Genomic DNA, 21059 nt, shown 5'->3' on the forward strand with positions numbered 1-21059 from the left:
CGGGCAAAAACATTTTGGATAGGGGATAAGATGTCTGATCGCGGGGGGGCCCATTGCGGAAACCCCCCCGCGATCTCCCTGCAGCACCCGCATTCTATGCGGGGCTGCGTCTTCAGTTTCAGAAGCCTCCGGTTTCCGGGACTGGGGACGTGACGTCACGCCACGCCCCCTCCATTCATGTCTATGGGAGGGGGCGTGGCGTGACGTCACGTCCCCAGTCTTGGAAACCCGGGGGTTTCCGAAACTGGAGATTCAGTACCCGCATAGAATGCGGGTGATGCAGGGAGATCGTGGGGGGTCTCAGCAGCGGGCCCCCCTGCGATCAGACATCTTATCCCCTATCCTTTGGATAGGGGATAAAATGTTTTTGCCTGGAATACCCCTTTAAGCAACAGGTATACCTTAAAAATAAAAACAACGCATACTCATCTGCCCTGATCCCCTGCAGCTGCTGTTCCGATAGAACCCAATCTATGGTTCCTCTGACATGTAGACCCTGCAGGAATTGCCTGCTCAGCCAGTCAGACACCTCAGTAAGTGACATTTCCTGCACAGTTGACCTACCTTAGTGGGCATTTCCTACAGGGTTGACACCTCAGGGGATATGTAGACCAAGTGCCATCAGCACGGCAGCTGTAGGGGAGGTGAGTATGTGTTTTATTTTAATTTTTAAGGAACCCCAAATAAAGTTGAGCTGGAAAGCACCAAGATTGCTGCGCTGTATATGAAAGAATTCAGTAAACTTGTTTGGATGACATTATTTTGTCTTGTTTTAAAAGGAACCACATGGGAGTATAAGGCCAAACCCCACCCTACAGATAGACTCCTCTACGTGCTCCGGAGGCTTTAGTAAATGATTACTATTAATGACAGGCTGAACTTTGTAACCTCTCCTGGGATAATTAAGATTTGGACCTTGGACAATATTTATAATGGACGTGCACCTTATTGCTGTGGACTGTATTGGTATAGATAGGGTTTCGTAAGGTTTATGGATCTTTGTCATTATTGACGTATAACTGAGTCTCACCAACACCTATGGTGCTAAGCTACATTGGGCATGAAGGATTTCAACATGCCTGACCCTGTTCTCACAAGAGATCCTCATCTTAAAGGGGTATTCCAGGAAAAAACTTTTATATATATATATATATATATATATATATATATATATATATATATCAACTGGCTCCAGAAAGTTAAACAGAATTGTAAATTACTTAAAAAATCTTAATCCTTTCAGTACTTATGAGCTTCTGAAGTTAAGGTTGTTCTTTTCTGTCTAAGTGCTCTCTGATGACACCTGTCTCGGGAACCGCCCAGTTTAGAAGAGGTTTGCTATGGGGATTTGCTTCTAAAGTGGGCGTTTCCCAAGACAGGTGTCATCATAGAGCACTTAGACCAGTGGTCTTCAAACTGTGGCCCTCCAGATGTTGCAAAACTACAATTCCCAGCATGCCCGGACAGCCTTTGGCTGTCCGGGCATGCTGGGAGTTGTAGTTTTGCAACATCTGGAGGGCCACAGTTTGAAGACCGCTGACTTAGACAGAAAAGAACAACTCCACTTCAGCAGCTCATAAGTACTGAAAGGATTAAGATTTTTTAATAGAAGTAATTTACAAATCTGTTTAACTTTCTGGAGCCAGTTGAGAGATATATATATATATATATATATATATATATATATATATATATATATAAAATAAAATAAAGTTTTTTCCTTCATAACCCCTTTAACATTGAAAGCACATGCATGCTCAGCCAAGCCAAAGGTGCATGTGTATGGGGGTTTAGGAAGAATAGTTCGGCAGCTATCCAAGGTGTATGGACCTTTTACCCAGACTTCCCTTGTGCTGCACCTACATTGTTGAATGCTTTTCCTCGAACTATGATATTCCTGATAATTCATTTTTCATAGATGTCAATAAAACATAATGTTATCACCGCAAAGGAACAAAGCTAAACTTTCTTTCACTGTGCGCAAATATTTGGTTTGGTTGTGGTTCCCTTTAACCTCAAACTAAATCATACAACTGCGCATTAGCTAGTACTGCCCATATGACTGAGGGGTACTCCGGTGGAAAACTTATTTTTTTTTTAAATCAACTGGTGTCAGAAAGTTAAACAGATTTGTAAATGACTTCTATTAAAAAATCTTAATCCTTCCAGTACTTATTAGCTGCTGAAATGACATAGGAAATGATTTTCTTTTTGGAACACAGAGCTCTCTGCTGACATCATGACCACAGTGCTCTCTGCGGACATCTCTGTCCATTTTAGGAACTGTCCAGAGTAGCATGTTTGCTATGGGGATTTTCTCCTACTCTGGACAGTTCTTAAAATGGACAGAGATGTCAGCAGAGAGCACTGTGCGCGTGATGTCAGCAGAGAGCTCTGTGTTCCAAAAAGAAAAGAATTTCCTCTGTAGTATTCAGCAGATAATAAGTACTGGGAGGATTAAGATTTTTTAATAGAAGTAATTTACAAATCTGTTTAACTTTCTGGCACCGGTTGGTTAAAAAATAAAGTAAAGTTTTCCACCGGAGTACCCCTTTAACATTTGTAATAGTGCCTGTGAGAAAATACTTGCCAACAGTCCTGAATTTTACTACCCAGTTGTGGTATCCCAGCACGAAAGGCAGTCTTGTGGCTTTGGACTGCTTCGGGCAGACCTGCAGCACCGATGTTGGGCCCACTCGAAGACTTTTGTTGTATCAATTATGTTTTGCACTTTACTAAGAATTAATATAGTTTATATAATTATTTTGTTGTTATCTTCATGTATGTTATTTATATGTTACTGTGCCTTTAAGCAGACAGCAGTATAAACCCATGTGACCCTGCCTGCCAATGAGAACCCCTAAATTCTTGGTCATATAGTGTAGTGGAGGAGGAGTTGCCCCAGTCCAGTGCTGGTTACTGTGGTGAGCAGAGCAAGTGTGGTAAAGGTGTAATGTGTGTGTGTGTAAAGGTGTAATGTGTGTTGTGTGTGTAAAGGTGTAATGTGTGTTGTGTGTGTGTGTAAAGGTGTAATGTGTGTTGTGTGTGTAAAGGTGTAATGTGTGTTGTGTGTGTAAAGGTGTAATGTGTGTTGTGTGTGTGTAAAGGTGTAATGTGTGTTGTGTGTGTAAAGGTGTAATGTGTGTGTTGTGTGTGTGTAAAGGTGTAATGTGTGTTGTGTGTGTGTAAAGGTGTAATGTGTGTTGTGTGTGTGTAAAGGTGTAATGTGTGTTGTGTGTGTGTGTAAAGGTGTAATGTGTGTTGTGTGTGTGTAAAGGTGTAATGTGTGTGTTGTGTGTGTGTAAAGGTGTAATGTGTGTTGTGTGTGTGTAAAGGTGTAATGTGTGTTGTGTGTGTAAAGGTGTAATGTGTGTTGTGTGTGTGTAAAGGTGTAATGTGTGTTGTGTGTGTGTAAATGTGTAATGTGTGTTGTGTGTGTGTGTGTGTAAAGGTGTAATGTGTGTTGTGTGTGTGTAAAGGTGTAATGTGTGTTGTGTGTGTGTAAAGGTGTAATGTGTGTGTGTAAAGGTGTAATGTGTGTTGTGTGTGTAAAGGTGTAATGTGTGTTGTGTGTGCGTAAAGGTGTAATGTGTGTTGTGTGTGTGTGTGTGTGTAAAGGTGTAATGTGTGTGTTGTGTGTGTGTGTGTGTAAAGGTGTAATGTGTGTGTTGTGTGTGTGTGTAAAGGTGTAATGTGTGTTGTGTGTGTGTAAAGGTGTAATGTGTGTTGTGTGTGTGTGTAAAGGTGTAATGTGTGTTTTGTGTGTGTGTAAAGGTGTAATGTGTATGTGTGTAAAGGTGTAATGTGTGTTTTGTGTGTGTGTAAAGGTGTAATGTGTATGTGTGTAAAGGTGTAATGTGTGTTGTGTGTGTAAAGGTGTAATGTGTGTTGTGTGTGTAAAGGTGTAATGTGTGTTGTGTGTGTGTAAAGGTGTAATGTGTGTTTCGTGTGTGTAAAGGTGTAATGTGTGTTGTGTGTAAAGGTGTAATGTGTGTTGTGTGTGTGTGTAAAGGTGTAATGTGTGTTGTGTGTGTGTAAAGGTGTAATGTGTGTTGTGTGTGTGTAAAGGTGTAATGTGTGTTGTGTGTAAAGGTGTAATGTGTGTTGTGTGTAAAGGTGTAATGTGTGTTTCGTGTGTGTAAAGGTGTAATGTGTGTTGTGTGTAAAGGTGTAATGTGTGTTGTGTGTGTGTAAAGGTGTAATGTGTGTTGTGTGTGTGTAAAGGTGTAATGTGTGTTGTGTGTGTGTAAAGGTGTAATGTGTGTTGTGTGTGTGTAAAGGTGTAATGTGTGTTGTGTGTGTGTAAAGGTGTAATGTGTGTTGTGTGTGTGTAAAGGTGTAATGTGTGTTGTGTGTGTAAAGGTGTAATGTGTGTTGTGTGTGTGTAAAGGTGTAATGTGTGTTGTGTGTGTGTAAAGGTGTAATGTGTGTTGTGTGTGTGTGTGTAAAGGTGTAATGTGTGTTGTGTGTGTGTAAAGGTGTAATGTGTGTTTTGTGTGTGTAAAGGTGTAATGTGTGTTGTGTGTGTGTGTAAAGGTGTAATGTGTGTTGTGTGTGTGTGTAAAGGTGTAATGTGTGTTGTGTGTGTGTGTAAAGGTGTAATGTGTGTTGTGTGTGTGTAAAGGTGTAATGTGTGTTGTGTGTGTGTGTAAAGGTGTAATGTGTGTTGTGTGCTCCAAGGGAAGGCCCAGATCAAATCTACTCTATCCTTTAAGGATCGCCCGCATGGTGGAAGTTCATGCCCTGGCGGAGGAAACTACTTGACAGAACCCTAGCTACTAGGATCAATCTTCAGTTCTCTCAAGTCAGTATAAATTTATTGGGTGAAAGAACCACAAGTCCCAGCAAAGCAACAGGGCTCCCAAGGGGTTATGCTGCATCTCCTCACTCTGCACATGTAATAGCATCTGCACCCTGCTCAGTAAAGAAAGTTATCCGTAACCTGACGTCGGCGAGTTCCTTTACTCCCCGTGTCTCGCCCAGGAGAATCTGTCCAACCTCGGACCGTGTATAGGATAACGGTGTCCTGGCGTCACGAAGTGATAAGGTATTTTCCTACACCACCCGTGGTATCACTACAAGGTGGAGGTTCATGGCACTGGGTGGAGGGCTTTTTGGTATGCTGGAAACATTCTTTGGTAGCAGTAAAAAGTCCCCACACATGAGCCTTCAGTGCCCATTCTCCAATGTCAACCAAATGCTCTAATAGGACATATGAACAGGGGTGGCCAATCTAGGACATTGCCTGATTTTATGGGATTCCGAAAGCCTCCAGAACAGGAGTAGCCAACTATGTCCAAGCTCCTTTACTGTCTGGGCCCAATAGTGAGACTGTGTTTTATTCTGAATTTGGGTCACAGTCGGAATAGTGACACCTGAGGCCTCACAGTGGATATGGATCGGGACATTATCGTGTATGGTGACACATTAAGTCACCGCAGATAACCTACAGGGACCTGGTATAGTTTTTGCAGCAAGGCCCAGAAGTTTCCTCAAACCTCAAGCCTTAAAAACAAATTCCCCATTGTACGTGTTGCCAAGCAGCCGGCTCCCCTCGGGCAGTACGCTTCCTCCGTCCTATGGGCTGTTTTTACAACTGTAGCCTCTTAAAAACCCATAAAGCTAAATGACTTGCTGAAACGCAACCGTTCACATGTGCTGCCTCATCTCTCCAGGGTTCTTCTTCCTTCTTGCACAGACACGTTCCTTCCCCCATACAGTAGCACCTTTTTTTTAATCATAATAAGGTGATATAAACACGCGTTTTTTCCCAACCAGGGTGCCTCCAGCTGTTGCAAAACTACAACTCCCAGCCGAAGGCTGTCCGGGCATGCTGGGAGTTGTAGTTTTGCAACAGCTGGGGGCACCCTGGTTGGGAAACACCGCATTAGGGGATCACCGTATGAGTGAATGATCAGAGTTTAATTGGTATTACTGTAGGGGTGAGACCGTATTCGTTTAGGGGTCTGATCTAAGGGGTCTATTTTTATTTCAGGGGGTCTGGGTCTTTAAAGGGGTACACCCCTGAAAAAAAAAATGTTTTAATCAACTGGTGCCAGAAGGTTAAACAGATTTGTAAATTATTTCTATTAAAAAATCTTAATCCTTCCTGTACTTATCAGCTCCACAGGAAGTACTTTTTTTTTTTTTTTTTTTTCTTTCTGTCACGACCACAGTGCTCTCTGCTGACACCTCTGTCCATTTTAGGAACTGTTCAGAGCAGGAGAAAATCCCCATAGCAAACCTGTCCTGCTCCGGACAGTTCCTAAAATGGACAGAGGTGTCAGCAGAGAGCACTGTGGTCAGACAGAAAGGAAATTCAAAAAGAAAACCATGCTGAAAGACATTGCATTGTTTTCGAATTGAAAATTGGCGCGGATCAAAATCCACTCTTTTTTTTGCTTGTGTAAACATATATCCCCAACCCATTGAAGTGTGGGTCACATGTCTGGTAGACCAGAGCTGCAATGTAGACGAAAGTTACAAGCAGGGTAAGAGTGGGGCACGTCCCGTATCACAGCGCAAGCACAACTTTAAACTGTTTGTGCACCATTAAAGGGGTACTCCGGGGGAAAAACATTTTTTCAAATCAACTGGTGGCAGAAAGTTAAACAGATTTGTAAATTACTTCTATTTAAAAACCTTAATCCTTCCAGTACTTATCAGCTGCTGTATGCTCCAGAGGAAGTTATGTAGTTCTATCCAGTCTAACCACAGTGCTCTCTGCTGACACCTCTGTCCATGTCAGGAATTGTCCAGAGCAGGATAGGTTTGCTATGGGGATTTGCTCTACTTTGGACAGTTCCTGAGACAGACAGAAGTGTCAGTAGAGAGCACTGTGGTCAGACTGAAAAGAACTATACAACTTCCTCTGTAGCATACAGCAGCTGATAAATACTGGAAGTATAAGATTTTTTTCTATAAAAGTAATTTACAAATCTGTAACTTTCTGGAGCCACTTGATGGGAAAAAGATGTTCTCCACCGGAGTACCTTTTTAAGACGGGGGCCTTACTACTATATGGGAAAGTGTGGGGGACGTAACTACTATACGGGGCAGTTTGGGGGGACCTTACTTCTATATGGGGGGGGCCTAGTACTACAAGTGGGGCCTAATAGCACATTAGGGTAGAGTGAGGGGCCTAACTAATATATATATATATATATATATATATATTTATACACTGCTCAAAAAATTAAGGGAACGCTAAGCTAACACATCCTAGATCTGAATGAATGAACTAATCGTATGAAATACTTTCGTCTTTACATAGTTGAATGCGCTGACAACAAAATCACACAAAAATTATCAATGGAAATCAAATGTATGAACCCATGGAGGTCTGGATATGGAGTCACACTCAAAATCACAGTGGAAAACCCCACTACAGGCTGATCCAACTTTATGTAATGTCCTTAATACAAGTCACAATGAGGCTCAGTAGTGTGTGTGGCCTCCACGTGCCCGTATGACCTCCCTACAATGCCTGGGCATGATCCTGATGAGATGAGGGATGTCCTCCCAGACCTGGACTTAAGAATCCGCCAACTCCTGGACAGTCTGTGGTGGATGGAGTGAGACGTCCCAGATGTGCTCAATCGGATTCAGGTCTGGGGAACGGGCGGCCGGTCCATAGCATCAATGCCTTCCTCTTGCAGGAACTGCTGACACGCTCCAGACACATGAGGTCTAGCATTGTCTTGTATTAGGAGGAACCCAGGGCCAACCGCACCAGAATATGGTCTCACAAGGGGTCTGAGGATCTCATCTCGGTACCTAATGGCAGTCAGGCTACCTCTGGCAAGCACATGGAGGGCTGTGTGGCCCCCCAAAGAAATGCCACCCCACACCATTACTGACCCACGCCAAACCGGTTATGCTGGAGGATGTTGCAGGCAGCAGAATGTTCTCCACGGCGTCTCCAGACTCTGTCACGTCTGTCACATGTGCTCAGTGTGAACCTGCTTTCATCCTTGAAGAGCACAGGGTGCCAGTGGCGAATTTGCCAATCTTGGTGTTCTCTGGCAAATGCCAAACGTCCTGCACGGTGTTGGGCTGTAAGCACAACCCCCACCTGTGGATGTCGGGCCCTCATACCACCCTCATGGAGTCTGTTTCTGACCGTTTGAGTGGACACATGCAAATTTGTGGCCTGCTGGAGGTCATTTTGCAGGGCTCTGGCAGTACTCCTCCTTGCACATAGGCAGAGGTAGCGGTCCTGCTGCTGGGTTGTTGCCTCCTACAGCCTCCTCCACGTCTCCTGATGTACTGGCCTGTCTCCTGGTAGCGCCTCCATGCTCTGGACACTACGCTGACAGACACAGCAAACCTTCTTGCCACAGCTCGCATTGATGTGCCATCCTGGATGAGCTGCACTACCTGAGCCACTTGTGCGAGTTGTAGACTCCGTATCATGCTACCACTAGAGTGAAATCACCGCCAGCATTCAAAAGTGACCGAAAAATCAGCCAGGAAGCATAGGAACTGAGAAGTGGTCAGTGGTCACCACCTGCAGAACCACTCCTTAATTGGAGGTGTCTTGCTAAATGCCTATAATTTCCACCTGTTGTCTGTTCCATTTGCACAACAGCATGTGAAATTGATTGACAATCAGTGTTCTTCCTGAGTGGACAGTGTGATGTCACAGAAGTGTCAGTGACTTGGAGTTACATTGTGTTGTTTAAGTGTTCCCCCCTTTATATTTTTGAGCAGTGTATATATATATATATATATATATATATATATATATATATTTGTCTTTTCTTTTCTTACAACATCCGTTATATGGCATCTATGATCTTGCTGCATTTAAAGTGTCTCATCACCATCTCTCAGCGCTGAATCTAGTAAAATAAAGTTGGGAGCCCGGCCCTATGGGCTCTTTCTTTGTTTGGTAGGTCTAGTCTGGGGTCTCTATGCATTTATGGGCTGTGATGAAGGAGATCATATGCACAATTCAAATGCTGTAGCTTGGGGACATGGCCTATGTAAATAGGTGTATATAAGGTAAAAGGATGGTCAGACGAGGAGGTTCCTTATCCGGTTTATATGCTGAAAAATCCGCGTCATATGCTGCTCACATAGGTGCGTGGTCCAGTACAGGAGGAAGCTGTGCCAGCTGGACATGATTAAAGGGGTATTCCATCAACTGGCTCCAGAAAGTTAAACAGATTTGTAAATCACTTCTATTATAAAATCTTAATCCTTACAGTACTTATCAGCTGCTGAAGTTTAGTTGTTCTTTCCAGTCTGACCACAGTACTTTCTGCTGACACCTCTGACTGTCTCAGGAACTGTCCAGAGCAGCATAGGTTTGCTATGGGGATTTGCTCCTACTTATCAGCTGCTGAAGTTAAGTTGTTCTTTTCAGTCTGACCACAGTGCTCTCTGCTGACACCTCTGTCTGTCTCAGGAACTGTCCAGAGTAGGAGCAAATCCCCATAGCAAACCTATGCTGCTCTGGACAGTTCCTGAGACAGACAGAGGTGTCAGCAGAGAGCATTGTGGTCAGGCACAAAACAACAACGTAACTTCAGCAGCTGATAAGTACTGTCCAGAGCAGGAGAGGTTTGCTATGGGGATTTGCTCCTACTATGGACAGTTCCTGAGACAGACAGAGGTGTCAGCAGAGAGCACTGTGGTCAGACTGGAAAGAACAACTCAACTTCAGCAGCTGATAAGTACTGGAAGGATGAATATTTTTTTTATAGAAGTAATTAACAAATCTGTTTAACTTTCTGGAGCCAGTTGATGTGAAAAAAAAAAGTTTTTAACTGGAATACCCCTTTAAGATTAGTTTTCAGCCTCTGGATGTAAACAATGAATGCTCCCATTCACTGACAGCAATCAGAGATCCATAAAAAAGAAATATAAAATTGCTTTAATTTGATGACATTATTATTCTGTATGTGACTATACACTGCAGACCGCTGTCCCATCACGTGGCTCTTAAAGGGGTACTCCGGTGGAAAACATTTTTTTTTAATCAACTGGTGCCAGAAAGTTAAAAAGATTTGTAAATTACTTCTATTAAAAAATCGTTATCCTTCCAGCACTTATTAGCTGCTATATACTATAGAGAAAGTTCTTTTCTTTTTGGATTTCTTTTTCTTTCTGTCCACGGTGCTCTCTGCTGACACCTCTGTCCGTATCAGGAACTGCCCAGAGCAGGAGAAAATCCCCATAGCAAACCTATCCTGCTCTGGACAGTTCCTGATACAGACAGAGGTGTCAGCAGAGAGCACTGTGGACAGAAAAATAAAGCAATCCAAAAAAGAAAGAACTTTCTCTGTAATATACAGCCACTAATAAGTACTGGAAGGATAATGATTTTTTTTTTTTTTTTAATAGAAGTAATTTACAAATCTGTTTAACTTTCTGGCACCAGTTGATTTAAAAAATATGTTTTCCACCGGAGTACCCCCTTTTAGATTTTATGGCCAGAGAAGAACAAATAATTTGCTTCAGTGAACACACAGATGAGTATCTGCAAAATGGAAAATTGCCCCACGTTGTCTGTAACTGAGTCAACGGAAAATTCCACTTCTCCCGTTCGTCACCAACATTGTTTTTCTCCATCTTTTCAAGGTAAATGTCTCCTTAAAAGATTGGCCAGAACTAGAAAAACACTGCTGCTTTTATCCAGAAACAGCGCCACACCTGCCTGATGGTTGTGACTGGTATTGCAACCAGACTGCACCGAAGTGCCAAGGGCCGAGCTGTAATACCAGACATGCTTGTGCACACGATTGGCACTGTTTCTGGAAGAAAGCAGACATGTTTTTCCGTTTTTCTACTCCTTGACCCCTTTAAAGTAGCTATTGATTCGTAGAGTATTAATTATTTTATATTCATTTTTATAAATATTAATAAAATAAATATTAATTTTTTGCCATATTAATAATATATATGACACTGTCGTAATCCCCCAAACACAGGGATCATGGGCAGCAAAACACCATGTAGAAGTGTTGTCCAAACAGTGTGACTCCAGCTGTTGCAAAACTACAACTCCCAGCATGCCTGGACAGCCGAAGGCTGTCCAGGCATGCTGGGAGTTGTAGTTTTGCAACAGCTGGAGACACACTGTTTGGACAACATTGCCCTATAGCTACTTCAGGAAACACAGCAAATTTGATCATGTAATACCAAGATCACAAGATCGCATTGTGACATTGCAAGTAATGACGTGGTTGCTTTAAGGCATGCACCGTCATGTGACAGCAACGCGACATTCGTGGAAAATCCAAACTTACTGGATTTGCATTGCGCAATCTGCAAGCACCTTTTTTATTTATTTATTTTTAACATGGAGTTCAATGTTAGACAAAAGCAACTGTGACTCATTTGTGACAAGTTATTGATAGATCATAAATAGCTGATCGCGGGGGTCCGATTTCTGGGACCCGTACAGAATACAAGAATGGAAGTCAGTTGTTCCGTGCTCGGCCACCTCTCTATTGTTACCCATTGAAGTCAGTGGGTAGCAAAATCAGCTGCAGAAAATCTGGTGCAAAATACGCATGTGTGAACATACTCTTAGGCCGGGTTCACACGACAGAAATTCTGCATGAATTTTCCGCGCTGAATTCCGTGTAAATTTATTGCCCATTAATTTTAATGGGATTCCACACTGTCATTCACACAGCAGAATTTCCACATGCGGAACTCCGTTGCTGAAGTTCTGTTTTCCGCTGTCCAGAAAAATATAGGTTTAGTCTTATATTTTTCCTAACTTCGGCTGCAGAATCCCATTGAAGTCAATGGGGCTGACATTTTGCCGAATTCGTGCAGCAAGATTGCATGCAGATTCCGCACAGAATCCGCATGAACTTTGACTGTTTCATTAAATAAAGTCTAGCTTTTATTGAGCTGCGGAATCCGTGCGGAAATTCCGCATACATTCCGTACTGATTCCGCAAATGATAAAAAACTGTGGGATTCTGCACAGAACCAATGCGAATGCAGAATTCCCGCAGATGTGCAGAATTTTTGTCGTGTCAGAAATTCCGCATGTCTGCATCAATTCAGCACCCGCATTAAAGGGGTATTGCAGGAAATTTTTTTTTTTATTTTTTTTTATATCAACTGGCTCCAGAAAGTTAAACAGATTTGTAAATGACTTCTATTAAAAAAATCTTAATCCTTCCAATAATTATCAGCTGCTGAAGTTGTTCTTTTCTGTCCGGCAACAGACATCTCTGCTTGTCTCGGGAACTGCACAGAGTAGAAGAGGTTTGCTATGGGGATTTGCTTCTACTCTGGACAGTTCCAGAGACAGGTGTCATCAGAGAGCACTTAGACAGAAAACAACAACTCAACTTCTGCAGCTCATAAGTACTGAAAGGATTAAGATTTTTTAATAGAAGTAATTTACAAATCGGTTTAACTTTCTGGAGCCAGGTGATATGTATTAAAAAAAAGTTTTTTCCTGGATAGCCCCTTTAATCTGTCCACCATTTGCAGAATTGATGCGGAATTGAAGCAAAGCTGATGCATAATTTCCGGATGCTTTCTTAAAACTGAATTTAAATTCCCCACAAATTCTGCATGCATTCTGCACGATTTCCGCACCTATTCCGCATTTTGCACAGAAATTTAATCCCCATTGACTTCAATAGGAAGTCTGGAAAAATATGTGATTTCCACGCAAACATTCCGCAGCAGAAATTCTACAGTGTAAATGACCTTGTGGAATCCCATTAAAGTATATGGGCAATAAATTCTGTGCAGAAAACTCATGCGGAATTCCGTGCGGAATTTCTGCCATGTGAACGCGGCCTTATGCCGGGTTCACATGGCGGAATGACTGCACAGAAAATCTCTGTGCGGACATTCCGTACAGTGTGGGGCGCCCGCAGAATCTGCCAGCGCTAGGATGCGCCGTCTCATAGACGGTTATGTATTCCGTGCGGAATCCGCACAAAGAATGAACGCGTTCATTCTTTGTGCGGACACGGAAAAAGGAATTTCTGTGCCGGAAACATCTGGCATGGAAATTCTGCCGTGTGCACAGAGCCGCAGAATCCCATTGAATTCAACAGGACTCTGCTGCAGTGGAAATTCCGTGCGGACATTCCAAGCGGAAGTACACGCGGAATTTCCGCCATGTGAACGCGGCCTTACTTTACAAAAGGTGACCTCATCAGAGATATAAAGAATGAAAGAATAATGGAAGTGTACACAACAGCAATCGTAAGAAAATGTAAAATTCAGACGTGAAATGTACAATTTTATTTCAATATATTCACAAATAATTACAATATAACGAGTTTAATTTAAATATTTACGTCTTTTTTTATTTATTTTTTATTATTTTTTTACATCAGTCCAGCTATGAAGCCACAAGAAATGAGAACGTTTTTTTTTTGTTTTTTTCTTGGGCGATTTTAAATAGAACACGTTCGCTCTTCCGTCAACTGTCGGCGACAGAAGATCACATGATTGCCCCCCCATAGCGAAAAATCATTCACACGACATCCAGTCACTCTTCACTTTCATACGCCAAAAAAAAAAAAACAACAAAGTGTAAAAATAACATTCTCTATACAGAACTTCAGGTGAATAAAATATACATTAAAAAATATTGAGACGTTAACCCCGTCCCTGCGCCGTAAACAGCCCGATATTTTCAAGGCACTGGTACGTGTTCACGGCCAGTAGACATTATTGCCACAGGGCTGAAAAGAGTGTAAGGCCTAGTGTGTGAACAAAAGCCTGAGAGGAAAAATGGCTTCTTGTTGCCCATAGCAACCAGTGTTTCCCAGTGCAGTGTAGAAAATGAAAGCTGAACTTTGGTTGCTATAGCAACAAGACCTCTAGCACAGTGGTCTCCAAACTGTTTGCAAAACTACAACTCCCAGCATGCCCGGACAGCCGTTGGCTGTCTGGGCATGCTGGGAGTTGTATTTTTGCAACAGCTGGAGGGCCACAGTTTGAAGACCACTGTTCCAGCAGCTCGGATATAAGAGGCCTATTGTGTTATATCAGTGGCTTTCCAGCTACTATGGGACTACAACTCCCAGCTGTAACAGAATGAATTACTTTTGGGGTCTGGTTTTGGGTCTGAATTTATTGAAGGGTCTGGAATAATTCTGGGGATCTTTATACATTTTTTAATGCACAGTATACCAGGCACATATGGCGATTTATGGGCCACATATGGCAGCGCACTAAATATCTGAGACACAGTGGGTTTATTTAGGGGTCTGAATAATTTGGGGGTCTGTTCTTGGGTCTTAAAGGGGTACTCCAGTGGAATTTTTGGTGTCAGAAAGTTAAAATTTGAAAAATCTTTATCCTTCCAGTACTTTTTAGCAGCTGTATGCTACAGAGGAAATTATTTTCTTTTTTTTTTATTTGTCCACAGTGCTCTCTGCTGACACCTGATGCCCGTATCAGGAACTGTCCAGAGCAGGAGAAAATCCTCATAGCAAACCTATGCTGCTCTGGACACTTCCTGACACGGACAGAGGTGTCAGCAGAGAGCACTGTGGACAAGACAAAAAAGAAATTCAAAAAGCAAAGAATTTCCTCTGTAGTATACAGCTGCTTATAAGTACTGGAAGGATAAAGATTATTATTTTTTTTTTAAATAGAAGTAATATACAAATCTGTTTAACTTTCTGGCACCAGTTCATAAAAAACAAACAAACAAAAAAGTTTTCCACCGGAGTACCCCTATAACTGATCTGGGGGATTTACGTACACAGTATACAGTATATCGGGTACATATGACAACATAGTAAAGGGCACATATGGCAACATAGTAAAGGGCACATATGGCAACACATTACCTCTAGGACTCTGTGGGGTCTGGTCTTGGGTCTGAATCAATTTGAAGGTTTGGTTTAACATCTGTATTTATTTAGGGGTCTGTTTTGGGGGTCTTTATATATTTTGGCGGTTTTGTCTGCCCAGTATATCAGGCACATATGGCAACATAGTGGATCTATAGCGAACATATGGCAGCAAAAAAATATATATAAAAATATCTCTGAAACACAGTCTGGTCTGGGGTCTGAATCCATTTGTAGGTCTGTTCTGGGGTGTGTATTTATCTAGAAGTTTTGCCTGAACGGTATAGTGCCCATCTGGCAACATAGTATCTCTGGGGCACATATGGCGGCACACAATATCTCTGTGGGGTCTGGTTTCGGGTGTGAAATTTCGAAGTCTAGTTTGAGGTCTGTAATATTTTTTGGGGTCAGGGTCTTAACATTTTACCTTTACAGCAGTGTTTCCCAACCAGGGTGCCTCCAGATGTTGCAAAACTACAACTCCCAGCATGCCTGGACAGCCGAAGGCTGTCCAGGCATGCTGGGAGTTGTAGTTTTGCAACATCTGGAGGCACCCTGGTTGGGAAACACTGCTTTATAGTATAATGGGCACCTATGCCAACATAAGGATCTCAGGGGCACATATTGTGGCACACAGTATTTCCGGGATACACTAAGGTCTACAACAATTTTCGAGGTTTTTTCTGGGATCTTTTTATTTTGGGGTTTTGTCCGCATGGTGTGTCTGATAAGGATTAAGTGTCAGACAATGCTGGGAGTTGTACTTCTATAGATGCCATGCTTTTGTTCTGTAATTTGTCTAGCAAGTATGACCTTTTATCTTCCTTATAGTAAGAGGGGGAGTTACAGTCAAAAATTGGCTATGGGGTCCAGCATTTTCTATTTACAGCTGTGATCCCTAGCCATAGGCTGTTGATACCAGTGCACTCTGGGAGTTGTAGTTCTGCTACAGCTGGATAGCCACAAATTAAAGACCACCAGTTAGAGAGTACCTATAGGACCTAAAATAGAAACAGCCATTTTGCTATTGTGGGGATTAAAGGGGTACTCCGGTGCAATTATTATTATTATTTTTATTTTTTAAATCAACTGTTGCCAGAAAGTTAAACAGATTTGTAAATGACTTCTATTAAAAAATCTTAATCCTTCCAGTACTTTTTAGCAGCTGTATGCTACAGAGGAAATTATTTTCTTTTTTAATTTCTTTTTTTGTCTTGTCCACAGTGCTCTCTGCTGACACCTCTGTCCGTGTCAGGAACTGTCCATAGGTTTGCAATGGGGATTTTCTCCTGCTCGGGACAGTTCCTGACATGGACAGAGGTGTCAGCAGAGAGCACTGTGAACAAGACAAAAAAGAAATTCAAAAAGAAAAAGAATTTCTTCTGTAGTATACAGCTGCTAAAAAGTACCGGACGGGTAAAGATTTTTTAATAGAAGTCATTTACAAATCTGTTTAACTTTCTGGCATCAATTGATTTAAAAATAAAAAAAATGTTTTCCACTGGAGTAACCCTTTAAAGGGGTATTCCAGGAAAACCTTTTTTTTTTTTTTTTTTATCATCTGGCTCCAGAAAGTTAAACAGATTTGTAAATTACTTCTATTAAAAAAATCTTAATCCTTTCAATAATTATCAGCTGCTGAAGTTGAGTTGTTCTTTTCTGTCTGGCAACAGTGCTCTCTGCCGACATCTCTGCTTGTCTCGGAAACTGCACAGAGTAGAAGAGGTTTGCTATGGGGATTTGTTTCTAAACTGGGCGGTTCCCGAGACACATGTCATCAGAGAGCACTTAGACGGAAAAGAACAACTCAACTTCAGCAGCTCATAAGTACTGAAAGGATTTAAGATTTTTTTAATAGATGTAATTTACAAATCTGTTTAACTTTCTGGAGCCAGTTGATATATAAGAAAAAGTTTTTTCCTGGATAACCCCTTTAAGTCTATCTATACACTAGGGAACTAGTGATATCTTTGAGACCTAAGCACAAAATGGCCGCCTCCAGTATGAATTTCGGAAAGGATTGTGCAAATAAAGCATAAAAAAAAAATTGCACGTGGTTGTGTTATGTAACGCCACGTTAACCAGTAATTGATAAATTTGACCTTGCGATGACATAATCATTTCCAAATGACGCTTGTGCCCCATTATGATGGATGATGCTCCGTAAGTAGAGTGTCCGCTGTGTAGCCTTCTATACTGCACGGTACGTGTAGGGAGGAGCAGGGGGTCCAGCTGTGTTGGCTGCAGATATTGGTCCTCACCATTGACTGTAGGGGGAAGAATTTGTCTAAAATAGAAATTCAAAAACATGGAGTATTAGGTTAAGCATAGACAAGAAGTAGGGTTGCCACATGGCGGGTATTAAACCGGCACAGCCGGTATTTTGGCCATCCTGCCGGTATTTTCTATATACATGCAATGGCCGCTGTTTATCCAACTAATCCTCCAACTCCCGGAATGTTGCATCATATACTATACCAGTGTTTCACAACCAGAGTGCCTCCAGCTGTTGCAAAACTAGTTGTAGTTTTGCAACAGCTGGAGACACCCCTGGTTGGGAAACACTGACCTATACTATAAACTACTATATAGTCCAACATGCTGGGTGTTGTAGTTTTGCAACAGCTGGAGACACCCTTGGTTGGGAAACACTGACCTATACTATATACTACTATATAGTCCAACATGCTGGGTGTTGTAGTTTTGCAACAGCTGGAGGCACCCCTGGTTGGGAAACACTGACCTATACAATATACTACTATATAGTCCAACATGCTGGGAGTTGTAGTTTTGCAACAGCTAGAGGCACCCCTGGTTGGGAAACACTGACCTATACAATATACTACTATATAGTCCAACATGCTGGGAGTTGTAGTTTTGCAACAGCTGGAGGCACCCCTGGTTGGGAAACACTGACCTATACAATATACTACTATATAGTCCAACATGCTGGGAGTTGTAGTTTTGCAACAGCTGGAGACACCCCTGGTTGGGAAACACTGACCTATACTATTTACTACTATATAGTCCAACATGCTGGGTGTTGTAGTTTTGCAACAGCTGGAGACACCCTTGGTTGGGAAACACTGACCTATACAATATACTACTATATAGTCCAACATGCTGGGAGTTGTAGTTTTGCAACAGCTGGAGACACCCCTGGTTGGGAAACACTGACCTATACTATTTACTACTATATAGTCCAACATGCTGGGTGTTGTAGTTTTGCAACAGCTGGAGACACCCTTGGTTGGGAAACCTGACCTATACTATATACTACTATATAGTTCAACATGCTGGGAGTTGTAGTTTTGCAACAGCTGGAGGCACCCCTGGTTGGGAAAAACTGACCTATACTATATACTACTATATAGTCCAACATGCTGGGTGTTGTAGTTTTGCAACAGCTGGAGACACCCTTGGTTGGGAAACACTGACCTATACTATATACTACTATATAGTCCAACATGCTGGGTGTTGTAGTTTTGCAACAGCTGGAGGCACCCCTGGTTGGGAAACACTGACCTATACTATTTACTACTATATAGTCCAACATGCTGGGAGTTGTAGTTTTGCAACAGCTGGAGGCACCCCTGGTTGGGATACACTGACCTATACAATATACTACTATACAGTCCAACATGCTGGGAGTTGTAGTTTTGCAACAGCTGGAGACACCCCTGGTTGGGAAACACTGACCTATACTATTTACTACTATATAGTCCAACATGCTGGGAGTTGTAGTTTTGCAACAGCTGGAGGCACCCCTGGTTGGGAAACACTGACCTATACAATATACTACTATATAGTCCAACATGCTGGGAGTTGTAGTTTTGCAACAGCTGGAGGCACCCCTGGTTGGGAAACACTGACCTATACAATATACTACTATATAGTCCAACATGCTGGGAGTTGTAGTTTTGCAACAGCTGGAGGCACCCCTGGTTGGGAAACACTGACCTATACAATATACTACTATATAGTCCAACATGCTGGGAGTTGTAGTTTTGCAACAGCTGGAGACACCCCTGGTTGGGAAACACTGACCTATACTATTTACTACTATATAGTCCAACATGCTGGGTGTTGTAGTTTTGCAACAGCTGGAGACACCCTTGGTTGGGAAACCTGACCTATACTATATACTACTATATAGTCCAACATGCTGGGAGTTGTAGTTTTGCAACAGCTGGAGGCACCCCTGGTTGGGAAAAACTGACCTATACTATATACTACTATATAGTCCAACATGCTGGGAGTTGTAGTTTTGCAACAGCTGGAGGCACCCCTGGTTGGGAAACACTGACCTATACAATATACTACTATATAGTCCAACATGCTGGGAGTTGTAGTTTTGCAACAGCTGGAGGCACCCCTGGTTGGGAAACACTGACCTATACAATATACTACTATATAGTCCAACATGCTGGGAGTTGTAGTTTTGCAACAGCTGGAGGCACCCCTGGTTGGGAAACACTGACCTATACAATATACTACTATATAGTCCAACATGCTGGGAGTTGTAGTTTTGCAACAGCTGGAGACACCCCTGGTTGGGAAACACTGACCTATACTATTTACTACTATATAGTCCAACATGCTGGGTGTTGTAGTTTTGCAACAGCTGGAGACACCCTTGGTTGGGAAACCTGACCTATACTATATACTACTATATAGTCCAACATGCTGGGAGTTGTAGTTTTGCAACAGCTGGAGGCACCCCTGGTTGGGAAACACTGACCTATACTATATACTACTATATAGTCCAACATGCTGGGAGTTGTAGTTTTGCAACAGCTGGAGGCACCCCTGGTTGGGATACACTGACCTATACAATATACTACTATACAGTCCAACATGCTGGGAGTTGTAGTTTTGCAACAGCTGGAGACACCCCTGGTTGGGAAACACTGACCTATACTATTTACTACTATATAGTCCAACATGCTGGGAGTTGTAGTTTTGCAACAGCTGGAGGCACCCCTGGTTGGGAAACACTGACCTATACAATATACTACTATATAGTCCAACATGCTGGGAGTTGTAGTTTTGCAACAGCTGGAGGCACCCCTGGTTGGGAAACACTGACCTATACAATATACTACTATATAGTCCAACATGCTGGGAGTTGTAGTTTTGCAACAGCTGGAGGCACCCCTGGTTGGGAAACACTGACCTATACAATATACTACTATATAGTCCAACATGCTGGGAGTTGTAGTTTTGCAACAGCTGGAGACACCCCTGGTTGGGAAACACTGACCTATACTATTTACTACTATATAGTCCAACATGCTGGGTGTTGTAGTTTTGCAACAGCTGGAGACACCCTTGGTTGGGAAACCTGACCTATACTATATACTACTATATAGTCCAACATGCTGGGAGTTGTAGTTTTGCAACAGCTGGAGGCACCCCTGGTTGGGAAAAACTGACCTATACTATATACTACTATATAGTCCAACATGCTGGGAGTTGTAGTTTTGCAACAGCTGGAGGCACCCCTGGTTGGGAAACACTGACCTATACAATATACTACTATATAGTCCAACATGCTGGGAGTTGTAGTTTTGCAACAGCTGGAGGCACCCCTGGTTGGGAAACACTGACCTATACAATATACTACTATATAGTCCAACATGCTGGGAGTTGTAGTTTTGCAACAGCTGGAGACACCCCTGGTTGGGAAACACTGACCTATACTATTTACTACTATATAGTCCAACATGCTGGGTGTTGTAGTTTTGCAACAGCTGGAGACACCCTTGGTTGGGAAACCTGACCTATACTATATACTACTATATAGTCCAACATGCTGGGAGTTGTAGTTTTGCAACAGCTGGAGGCACCCCTGGTTGGGAAACACTGACCTATACTATATACTACTATATAGTCCAACATGCTGGGTGTTGTAGTTTTGCAACAGCTGGAGGCACCTCTGGTTGGGAAACACTGACCTATACAATATACTACTATATAGTCCAACATGCTGGGAGTTGTAGTTTTGCAACAGCTGGAGACACCCCTGGTTGGGAAACACTGACCTATACTATTTACTACTATATAGTCCAACATGCTGGGATTTGTAGTTTTGCAACAGCTGGAGGCACGCCTGGTTGGGAAACACTTTCCTATACTATAAACCTACTATATAGTCCAACATGCTGGGTGTTGTAGTTTTGCAACAGCTGGAGACACCCCTGGTTGGGAAACACTGACCTATACTATTTACTACTATATAGTCCAACATGCTGGGAGTTG

At 42.4% G+C, this 21059-nt stretch overlaps 1 protein-coding gene across 3 annotated transcripts in view; it reads right to left on the bottom strand.

The window, feature by feature from the left end:
• Nucleotides 1–16657: 16657 nt before the first annotated feature.
• Nucleotides 16658–21059, bottom strand: part of GPRC5C (G protein-coupled receptor class C group 5 member C) — a 31400-nt gene continuing 26998 nt past the window's right edge. For all 3 annotated transcript variants that reach the window (XM_056549824.1, XM_056549823.1, XM_056549825.1), the window contains exon 5: nucleotides 16658–17085. In XM_056549824.1, the coding sequence (XP_056405799.1) occupies nucleotides 17056–17085 (30 nt within the window). In that variant the 3' untranslated portion in view covers nucleotides 16658–17055. The remainder of the gene's footprint in view (nucleotides 17086–21059) is intronic.

Source organism: Hyla sarda, chromosome 13, assembly GCF_029499605.1.
Source record: "Hyla sarda isolate aHylSar1 chromosome 13, aHylSar1.hap1, whole genome shotgun sequence".
Lineage (NCBI taxonomy): Eukaryota > Metazoa > Chordata > Amphibia > Anura > Hylidae > Hyla > Hyla sarda.